General features: G+C 49.8%; 1 protein-coding gene across 1 annotated transcript in view; it reads right to left on the bottom strand.

Moving 5' to 3' along the window:
* ASAH2 (N-acylsphingosine amidohydrolase 2) overlaps window positions 1–8,280 on the bottom strand; it is a 16,465-nt gene extending 8,185 nt beyond the window's left edge. Inside the window, exons 1-9 of the mRNA XM_031063501.1 lie at window positions 8,154–8,280; window positions 6,630–6,718; window positions 5,087–5,236; window positions 3,927–4,103; window positions 3,479–3,606; window positions 3,004–3,081; window positions 2,406–2,526; window positions 1,647–1,772; window positions 1,290–1,376 (exon numbers count right to left, since the gene is read on the bottom strand). Coding sequence (XP_030919361.1) covers window positions 1,290–1,376; window positions 1,647–1,772; window positions 2,406–2,526; window positions 3,004–3,081; window positions 3,479–3,606; window positions 3,927–4,103; window positions 5,087–5,236; window positions 6,630–6,718; window positions 8,154–8,280 — 1,083 coding nt within the window. The remainder of the gene's footprint in view (window positions 1–1,289; window positions 1,377–1,646; window positions 1,773–2,405; window positions 2,527–3,003; window positions 3,082–3,478; window positions 3,607–3,926; window positions 4,104–5,086; window positions 5,237–6,629; window positions 6,719–8,153) is intronic.
* Window positions 8,281–10,433: the final 2,153 nt, after the last annotated feature.

Below are 10,433 nucleotides of genomic sequence, written 5' to 3'. Positions count from 1 at the left end.
TGCATTTCTCACATCTTAGACCAAGCAGAAAAAATGTTTGCTGTGAGAAAGAAGTTTTGCTCTACTCACTGCCTCAAAGTGCTGCATGTATTTACTGCGCTCCTGACAGCTGAAGGTATTTCCCACACACACTCAGCCCCTCAGGGAATGGTTTTCCAGGCTCAGGTTGGTCCATGGGAAGCGTTGCCAGAAGTTTTACAGGTTTAATGACATTCCTGGAAGGAGCTGAGCCTTGGAAGGGCAGGGGTCCGAGGTGCTGAAGACAACAGCAGTGGTTTTCCCTTTTTCCCCTATGTTTGATGCACACACCAGCACTCTTGGACTGGGGACAGGGGCACCCAGCCTGGAGTGACTGCAGGGCACAGCCTCTGCAGGGGTGGCTAAAGGAAAAGCCACCACCAAGCCGCCTGCTCTTCCTCCTCTGCTGGACACACCGCAGTTCCCACAGCTCCTGTCCCTGAAGCGCTGCCAAAAGCTCTCCTTGCACTCACTGCTCTCATCACACAGGAGGGGAAGCAGCGAATTCAGCCCAGGGTGGCTTCAGAGCCCACAGGTGACAAAGGGGAGGGCTGAGGAAATGCAGGGCCAAGCAGAGCGAGGGGAGCATCCTCTGCGGGGCCTTCAGCCACACATTTTACCTCACTTTTGTGTCACTTTGGGAATGTGATGCCAAACTGGCCCCCAAGTGCTGTGTGGTGGTGTCTCTGAGCTCTCCCAGGAGGATTTTTCCCATCATGATGCCTTTGAGATGAATGGGAGGGAGGGGGAGAGGTTAAGAGGGGACATCCTCATCATATGCCAGTGAGGAATACTGAGATCAAAACCCCAAACCAGCATTTTCAAATGACAACACCTGCAAGGATGTATCTAAATAAAAGCAGTGCTTTAAGTCTGAATTCATGTTAAAGTATGTTTTTTAGGTCTAAATTCAGGTTTCTAATCAGATGTGTTATACCTGAGGAAATTTTTCCCTACCATTAAGATTTCCTACACTGTCCTAACAAATTCCAGGCTCTGAGGTCCTCTTGATTCCATAGCAGACAGAGACATCACCAGCGGGCTGCAGAGCTCATTTGTCCAATAAAAACAAAATAATCAAGGAACTTTAGAGTAATAAGATAGATAGGCTATGGAATATAGGAGATATAATATGGAATATAGGAGCTAGAAGATAGAATATGGAATATCCAGATGGAAGGGATGCACAAGGCTCATCAAGCTGCTCAAATGAGCATGAATTCCTGTGGCAGCAGCACTCTCACACACTCAGAGAGCAGAATATCCCTTACCTTTGCTTTCAAGTAGATATTTTGCCCTATAATCCTGGTGCTCTCAAACATATCCTTCCCGGGCCCCTTGGCCATGCACATGGCTGCCTGTTGGGAAATTTGGGTGGTGATCAGTGATTATGGAGAGCATCTGGCACTGCCAGACTGGGAACTGAGGGCTTCTGGCAGGCCACATCAAAATTAGCCACGGGGTTGCTACACTCAAGTTAAATTTGGGGTGGAAATCGGGTGCGCGAGGGACAAAGCGCAGTGAATTCCTGGAAGTGGCACCCAGGACGGCCCAAAAAGAGGGGATTTTTTACCTTTTCGTGCCCTCCCCGTGGCCAGTTGTCAAGCAGAGGGTGGGGACACACTCACCCCTCCGATGGGACAGGTGCTCTGGGGGTTGTCACACGACTCGCCCGTGTTGGTGCAGAAGGGGCCCCGCGTGTTGGGGGACACGTCTCCCAGGTTGGACGAGGCAAAGGCGGCCACAAAAGAGCCCTGCCAAGGCCAGAGGAGCCTCGCAGGGCCTGGCAGGGAAAGCTGCAAAGCCCAGCCCTCCCCACAGCTGCTGTGCTCACCAAGCAGGACTCTGGATTATTCCCAAAGTCGCTGGGAGCTCGGGGATGGGGGTTTAGGCACATCCCAGGAGGAGCAGGGGAGGACTGGATGCACATGGTGCCATTTCAGGGGGAGCTTCACACCACCTTGGTGTGCAGACTGTGTTTCCTTCTCCCCCTCTTCCACCTCAGCTCTTCCCCAGCTTCTCATGTTGCTGATCAGATGTTTATGGGTCATTGGAGCACCTGGCACAGGAGTTTTTCCCTTCCAGGCACTCACCATGACTGATTTATGGGGTGAGAATTATTGATACTGACTGCAGGGACGCTTCAAGGCTTGAACACTTCCAGGCATAAGGCAACCACAAATGTGAGTTATTCCTCAAGTCTGAATAACTGCCACTGATTACTAGTTTGGAAAGTCAAGGACACACCTTCCAATTTCCCTTCTGAAAAAGGAAATCAATCAAAGCATTCACCACAGTCCTTGTGTTCCTGTGTGGCCCTGCTGTCCCACCTGACCTCTCCCTGTCCCAGCCCTGTTTTTTCCCCCCATTCCTTTGGGTGCTCCCACCTCTCCAGGGAGCATTCCCTTGTTCTTCTCCTGCTCAAACAAGTAGGAGGCATAGCCCATGTTGTCACTGTTCACCAGGTGGTTGGAGTTGTTCATGCTCACCGGGTGCACGGCAAACCAGCTGAGGAGGGGTTAAAAATGAAATTAAAGTGAAATTTAAGAAGGGAAAATGCTCTGTTCACTCCATGCAGCAGCAATTGACCTATTGAATTTCAATCCTATTGAATTTTCCTATTCCCAATTTGTGGGAATTTTCTTTGGGAGAATACACACAGAGACTTGTGCTGCTTAGGGACGGATTAACAAGAGCAGAATATTCCCATCCTGTCCCTTCCTAATCAGGAGGGCTCGTGGCTGTAACAATCCAGGCCTTGAGACCACAAGAATTTGTCACTGTCATTATCAGAGCCACCAAGAGCTCCTTCAGACCTGAACTGGCTCTGGCAGTAACCCATACATTCTATTTTGCAGGGATTTTTATATTCAAAGGAACCAGGAGGAGTCAGTGATGTAAAAAGGGGGGAAAAACAGGACACCTTAATTCCTACAAAAAATAATGAGGGTGTGGAGAAAAACCTGCTGCTCTGGTGGTCAGTACCTGATGAGGCCTAGCTCGTGTCCATCCTCATCTACCATCTTCAGCAGCACCATTTCTTTATCCGTGTTGGATGAATACCTGGATGGGAGCAGAGCAGGGAAATCCCATCAGAGTCAGGGCCGTGCCCTGGTGCTCTGGCAGGTTAAATCCCCACTAGGCTGAACAAGGATGTGAAAAGGTCATTGCAGGTACCACCAGCACACAGCAAGGCCTTGGAGAAGCACCTGGAACCAGGTGGGAAGGTGAGGGGAGAGCTGTGGCTGTCACTGTCCCCAGGCACTGCTCCTCCAGGGAATGGAGGGAACACAAATTCACGCACCAAGGACGGCGCTTCAATGCCCTCTGACCCTTTATTTGTTAAATAAAGCACAAGGTTGCATCCTTGACCAATTCCTCATGCTTGGAGAGGGCAGCTACAGCTTTCAAGCCCTTTTCAAGCAGTTAATTTTTTTTCTCCTGCCTGGGGAGGTTTTACCTGTTCCTCTCAGACTCCGGGTTGGCGAGGTAGGAGAAGGGGCTCCGGTTGATCTGGCTGTTCTCTACTGTGCCTCTGTTTATGAAGAGCCTTCCTTTCTTCATGTTCTCATGGGCAATATCTATGCTCTGCAAAGCAGCAAGACAGGCACTATCAGTCTGTGGGAGGTTGTCTGGAAAATCTCTTTCATTCCCTCCCTGTCCATCCCCAACCCTTTCTTGGAATCTGGGGGGACTTGTTTGGGATTTTTTCCTAAACTCATTTAAAATTCTCAAAAATTACAACAACATTTTTAAACAACCAACAACTGTCTCTGAAGAAAGGGTTCAAAGCTCCTGTTTTTTGAGCTGCAAACAAGCAAGCCCGCCTCAAAGCAGGCAGGTGCCTCCCCAAACACCCCAGCCAGAGCTGTGCTGGGCACCAACACCCTGAACTGGGCGACACCGACCTTCACAATGCCATTCACGATGGACTTGAGGGCTGGCTGGACGAGCCCCTTGCTGGTGATCCAGAACAGGGTGTACTGGAAGTACCCCCCCGGCCCGGAGTGGGTGTGGGTGCCGCTGAGGATGACGTTGTCCTGCCGGTACAGCTCACCGTACTTGCTCCGCAGCTGCTTCAGCACCTGAGGGGAGGAGGAGCTCCTAAAAACCCCTTCTTGTGCCCCAAAAAACCCCAACCATCCAGCCACCCCCTCCTCACCCTTCTCTTTCTGCCTGGCACAACAACAAGGTTGTAGCTGTTGGCTTGGCAGGAGGATCAAAATAGGAATATCTGGTAAAAGACCTTTATATCCAACCCAGAGTACATCCCAGATCATCCCAGGGGGATCCACAGTCCTCCAGCACCTCCCTATCATTGTCACTGCTTTGTAATGAAGGGATGGGACTATTTTTGGGCTAAGAACCATTTATTGCTCAGATAAACATCAGTCTCAGTGGCTGTGAGGTTTTAGAGGAGCAAGCACTCGGCCATAGCTCAGAGTAGTCACAAGTTCCTCGTTACAAGGCAATGTAGAACTTTCTAACCCAATGGACAGACGCCACAAGGTTCATTTTGCTTTTCTAACCTATCACCTTTGCTTCACTGTGGATACTTTTGCCCAATGGGCTTCTGCCTCACTTACATGCTTCTATTATAACTTCTAAACTCTCAGCTCACCCCATACAACCACACCCCTACATTATAAACCCTTCACCATCTTATCAATGCAGTTTTCTACATTATAAACCCTTTGCCATTTTATCAGTGCAGTTTCTCCCTTACTTGAGGCATATTCTTACTTACAGCTATAGAAACATGAGTTAATGGTTTTTCTGCTTAATAATTATGTGGTTTATTTTTACATCAATCCAAACTTCTTCTAAGGCTGCAATACAACCCCTTCACTCTCTGTGGAAGTTTCTATTTTTCTGATTCCCGTCCCTCTGCTGCATTAGAGGCACCATGATAAATTAGTTGTGATTCCAATGAACTCCTGGTAATCCTCCCACTAACAGAAGAGCGAGCACAGTCCAGCCTCATTTGCTGAGCTCTTCTCCAGCAGAGACATCATCCCAAGGAGATCCCAAGGGGTTGCTCCCAGCCCTCCCTTGCAGCCCCTTGTACCTCCAGCCTGACTCTCTGGGACACCATGCCGATGTCGGCGCTGACGAAGACGACGCGTCGGGAGCCCTGGGGCTCTGCCACGATGAAGGCTCGGCTGTAGAGGCGGGAGAGGAGCCCCCCGCCCACCTGGTCGGGGTTGGCATAGCCCATCTGCAAGAGAGGAGCTCTCTGGGGATTTCTGTTGGCCAGAGGGACTCTGAGATACATACAAGTCTCTTTTCCCAGCCTGGCGATCGAAGAAGGAGTCAGGGTTGTGATATCAGTAGGAAATCAGAAAATGAGAGGGAAAACAATTAATAGATATAAACATCAATCAAGTTGGAAAACAGGCCTAATGATTTGATCCTTTGAGGGAAGGAGGCAGGCTTTCATCCCTAAGTCCTAGGAAACTCTTCAAGGATGAAGAAGAGAGCAGTGAAGGAAAAAAAGCCAGACCCAGTTGAGGGTTACATGGGAACAAGCTTAGACAGAGACTGTCCCCAAATGGCCTTGTTAGGGACAGAGATTTTCCCCTACATTTTCCCTGGAAAGACTTCCCTTTGAATAGGAAAATTGAGTTAGGGACAAAACCAAGCAGGGACAAAACCAAGCAGGAACATCTCGGGCCCTCTGCTGATCAGAGTGACCCCAAGATGCTTTAGAAAGTCTCTTTTCCCAGCCCAGCTGTTGAAGAAGGAGTCAGAGCTCTTCAGTTCTCATTCTCAAGGTTGTTTATTGTTTATTATCAATAAAATTCTTTCTCTGGCCAGCTGAGGTCCGTTCATCAGGTCAGACAGAGGCACACTGGTGTTATCTTTTAATACTAAAAACTACCTGTACATTATTTACCATAACTTCCCAATACCCATCACCTGTGTTAGACAGTGAGCTTCTACTCTAAACCAATCCAAAAGTGCCAACATCACCCAGAACATGGAGGCTAGGAAGAAGAAAAAAGAAGGACGGGGCACACCCAAATTCCTCTATCTTAGGACCCTGAGCCTCCATTCTAAAAACCCCAAAAAAATCTGGTTTTCACCCTGTGACAAACTAACTGTTATTCTACTTAAACTCTCTTGACTTGTAATCCTTCATATAAAGGTGGTAATTTGCTGCAGGGGTCAAAATCAAAGTCACAGGTGCCTTGGGCTCTGTGCCAGGGTCTCTGAGCCCCCTGGCAGGGGCTGGAGCCATCCAGGGCAGCCAGAGGGATGTCCTAAGTTCTGACAGAGCTCCATCATAAATACTGAGCCATTTATTCCTCTGCTTTTCCCAGGTAGATTTGCCCAGGGGTCATTCAACAACTCTGAGCTCTGCCTTGCCCCTCATTCCATGGAATGGTTGGGCTTGGAAGGAGCCTTAAAGCCCATCTCCTCCCAATCCCCCTTCCAACATCCCACCAGCCCACATTGCTCCAAACCTCAAGGAAATTTCAACTTATGTTTGAAGGCAACGCACATTTGGCAAGGCAGAGGCTCTAAACAGGAAATCCTGCCCAAAAACCACTCCCAGAGGATGAAAAATCAGTATTTCAGCAACCCCATGAGGAATTCCCCCAGCTCACCAGAGGCACCTGTGCCACAGGCCCCGTGCAATCAGCTCTGCCAACACCCACCAAGTACTTTGCCTCCTCTGCTATGTTGTTGGTGCAATCTGTAAGAACACCAAACGGCAGATCAGTGAACACACCAGCGAGCAGAACTGGGGACAGAAGAGGCCAAAGGGCTCTGGCTGAGCGCTCTGAGGGGATTTCCAGCAAGCTCTCAACATGCAGAGCCTGTGAAGGCCCCTGTGGGGGGCAAAGCAGGCATGAAGAACCACGCAGGGAGCTCTCCAGAGATCTGTGTCAGATGGGTGGTGGTGCACAGAGAGGGGGAACCAGCCCAGCATTCCCAGTTAAACCCTCCAAGCCCACCAGTACCACACAGGAACCAGGTCCAAGTGCTGTTTGACACAGCCAATTCAGCTCAGCTGTGGTAAGAAAAAAGGGATGGTGTGTCAGGAGCTGTTGGGAAAGGACTAGGGAAGAGACACATCCAACACATCCTGGGTCCAGTGCTGGTGCCCTGGTCTTCCCCCAGAAAACCACAGCAGAGCCAGCTGAAGCTCAGAGTAGGGAAAAGCAGTTCTGAGCAGGGATTTCCAGGCAAATGGTGAGGAAAATTTTCTCCCAAAGGAGATCACATCTCACCCCAACCACCAGGAAGGTGCAGAAATCCTTCAGGATGGGCAAACCCGTGGAAGAAAAGCCATGGGTGGCTATTAAATCATAATCAATCAGAAGGGTTATCTGCATCTCAGGAAATCCCAGAGCCACAAATCACTGCAGGCTGAGATAACACTGTGGGAAAACATGAAATATTTCTGTGTGCTTGCCCTGTTCCCACAGCCCTCCCCAGGCAGCTGCTTTGGCACCAGTGGATGCTCCTTCTTCCCAGCCTGGCCTTTCTGGGCTGTCACTTGAAGCACAGGAGAAGGGAAACACTCACCCTGGCCACAGGCTGATGCCACTTCTGTCATTTAAAATGACACCAGCCAACTGGGCCACCCCTTTAGAAATAGCCTTCCTCCTCCTCCTCCTCCCCCAAGAGCTCTGACACAGAGGAGAATCACTTGTGCAAAACTCTGGCATGTTAGAGCCTAAAACCATGAAGTTTTGAGTCCCAAATGTGAACTACATCCAACTTGAGACCAAAATCTGGAAGCTGGAAGGTCTCACTGGTGGGATGTTGAGTCCAGCTCCTGACACCCCCATGCCCTGTGCCTGGGGATGGGCTTGGAGGCATCAGGGGGCTGTGATGGGGCTGTAAAGCTCCTTGGTGAAATCCTGGCAGTGAGGGGCTCTCAGCAGGCACAGAGAGGGAAGGGAGGATGGAAGGAAGGGATGGATCCCTGCAGCCAAGCTCAGCCCACCCCTGGGGCTGTGCAGCCATGCCCAGAGCGCTGCTGCTGTGCTTGGGTGCAAGGACCACAAGCACAGCGGTGGTGACAGCTCAGCAGTGACCTGGAGACCTCCACCTGTCCCCCTGTCATTGAAATCCTGCCCTGGGCACCCCCTGGAGCAGAGGGCTGGGGTAGCTCCACTTGCCATTGGCGTTTCTGGTGAGGAAGTGCAGGACCAGGAGCGCCACGGTGAGGGAGATCATCAGCACCAGGCAGGCGATCAGGATCAGCTCCAGCCTGGAGAAGGAGCACTTGGACCTCTTCCCAGCCATGGTGGGGCCACTGTGGGAGCAGAAGGGAGCCCGTGGGACATCCCAGTGAGGGGCACATCCTAGCCAGAGCTCACATCCCACCCTCACAGGGCTGTTTGTGGTTGTGGTGGTGTGAGGGTCCCCAGGACAAGGTGAGAGAATTTGGCTCCAAGATCTCAGAAGGTTGACTTATTATTATATTATACTATATTATGTTATACTATATTATACTATATTATACTCTATTATATTACACTATATTATACTATACTATATTATACTCTATTATATTACACTATATTATACTATATTATATTATACTATATTCTATTCTATTCTATACTAAAACTATACTAAAGAAAGAGAAAGGATCCAGACAGAAGGCTGGCAAAGAATGAATAATAAAAACCCGTGACTGACCAGAGTCCCAACACAGCTGGGCTGGGATTGGTCATTAATTAAAAACAATTCACAAGGAATCAATCAATCAAAGGTGCACCTGTTGGTGAGCAACCTCCAGACCACATTCCAAGCAATCAGATCATTATTGTTTGCATTTTTTTTTTCTGAGGCTTCTCAGCTTCTCAGGAGAAAGATCCTGGTGAAGGGATTGTTCAGAAAATATCACAGTGACAGTTTGTGTCCCCAGCCTGGCACCAGAGACAGCAGCAGCACAGAGAAGGATGGGAAGTGGAGATTTATCGTTCAGCTTATGACAAAAATGTGTCTCCTGCTGGCAGCAATCAGGCCTGACAGGACAGATTCCCAGCCCTGTGTCTCCCAAGACTCTTTCCTCACCCTCCTGAAGAGATCTGGGAACAAGCCCCACAATATTCCACCAGGTCCTGTCTTCTCTGAGTGGCTGTAGGAGATGCTGAAGCTCAGCATAATACTGTCACCATAACAAACATCAATTTAGGAATCTCAGCTTCAAGGTCCCTCCCAGCCACACCAGCCTGTGATTATTCTTTGATTAGAGAGGGAAGAATGAGGCAGAGAATCTGATTTTCCTGGCTGGAACCTTTGCCAGCTCTGGCGAAGCTCCTGCCTGCAGGAGATTCCTCACAGGGAATATGCCCTGGGAACAATGAACCCGCAGGAAACAACTGCTGGAATGAGCCCTTCTGCTCCTGAAAGGGCTGCGGTGAGAAATGACACCAGCAGAGAGCCAAGTGGTCACTTAGACTCGCTCCAGGTGACCTCTCTTATCAGCTCCTTCTGCCACAGCACTCGCGGCCAGGGCTGGATTCCACAGAGCAAACACTTTAGTGACAACAAATCTCAAGTCACAGGTTTCCTTCCTGCCCTCTTTGTTCCCTGAGCTGTCCAGAGCTATCCCAGCACCAGCCTGAACCACATCAGCACCACACACACCCACACTGCTCACCACCCCGCTGATTAAACCGCCCCAAAACCACTGGAAGGTGCAAACCCCAACCCTTTGGGATCCCAGGGGAATCTCCTTACCTGAGTTCCCCTGCCTGTCCCAGCAGCTCCCAGCTCCAGGCTGGAAAGTTCAGGTGGAAAATTCTTGCTGAATAACCTGTGAGTCAAGAGTGGCACAAGATAAGGAGAAACCAATCAATAATTGGAATCCCACAAGGAGGTGATGGAAGGTTTTTCCCTGGTGTGTTGGTGTTAGGCTGCAGGCAGCATCTCCCTCTCCCAAAACAACCTCTCCAGGACTGCTCTGCTGCTCGAGGAATTTGGGAAGGGGATGTTTTTTCTTCCTCTGCTCTGTCACAGCTTGTCCAGCCTGTGGAATGGTGGCTGGATGTGATTCCTGATTCCCATGTGCTCAGTGCTTCCACGCTCTACTAGAAGAGCTTGGAAACATGATTGTATTTTAAGCGTAAAATACTTTTTATTAGTGCGTTTCTATTTAGCAAAAGCTTTATTTATTAATACCCAGCTTTTTTCCCCCACCTGTTTCAAGTCCCAGCTAGGCCTGGATAAGTTCTCCAGCTGCTCGAACAGCTTTATCCAAAGGCTTTTGGCACTTTGCTCCTCCCCAAGGGGACAGGACCCATCACACCCTCAGATGCTGGTGCAGCAGGGAGGCAAGACCCAACCAGCCACAGCCCTTTCTCCTTGCAGCATTGTGGTGGGAATTTAGATCTGGGAGCACCTCTGGGATTTGCCTGCCCTCTCAGGGAAGGGGCAAGAGTTTCCAT

Source organism: Geospiza fortis, unplaced genomic scaffold, assembly GCF_000277835.1.
Source record: "Geospiza fortis unplaced genomic scaffold, GeoFor_1.0 scaffold284, whole genome shotgun sequence".
NCBI lineage: Eukaryota > Metazoa > Chordata > Aves > Passeriformes > Thraupidae > Geospiza > Geospiza fortis.
Note: the sequence above shows the minus strand (reverse complement) of the source record. Positions and strands in the feature narration are given on the sequence as shown.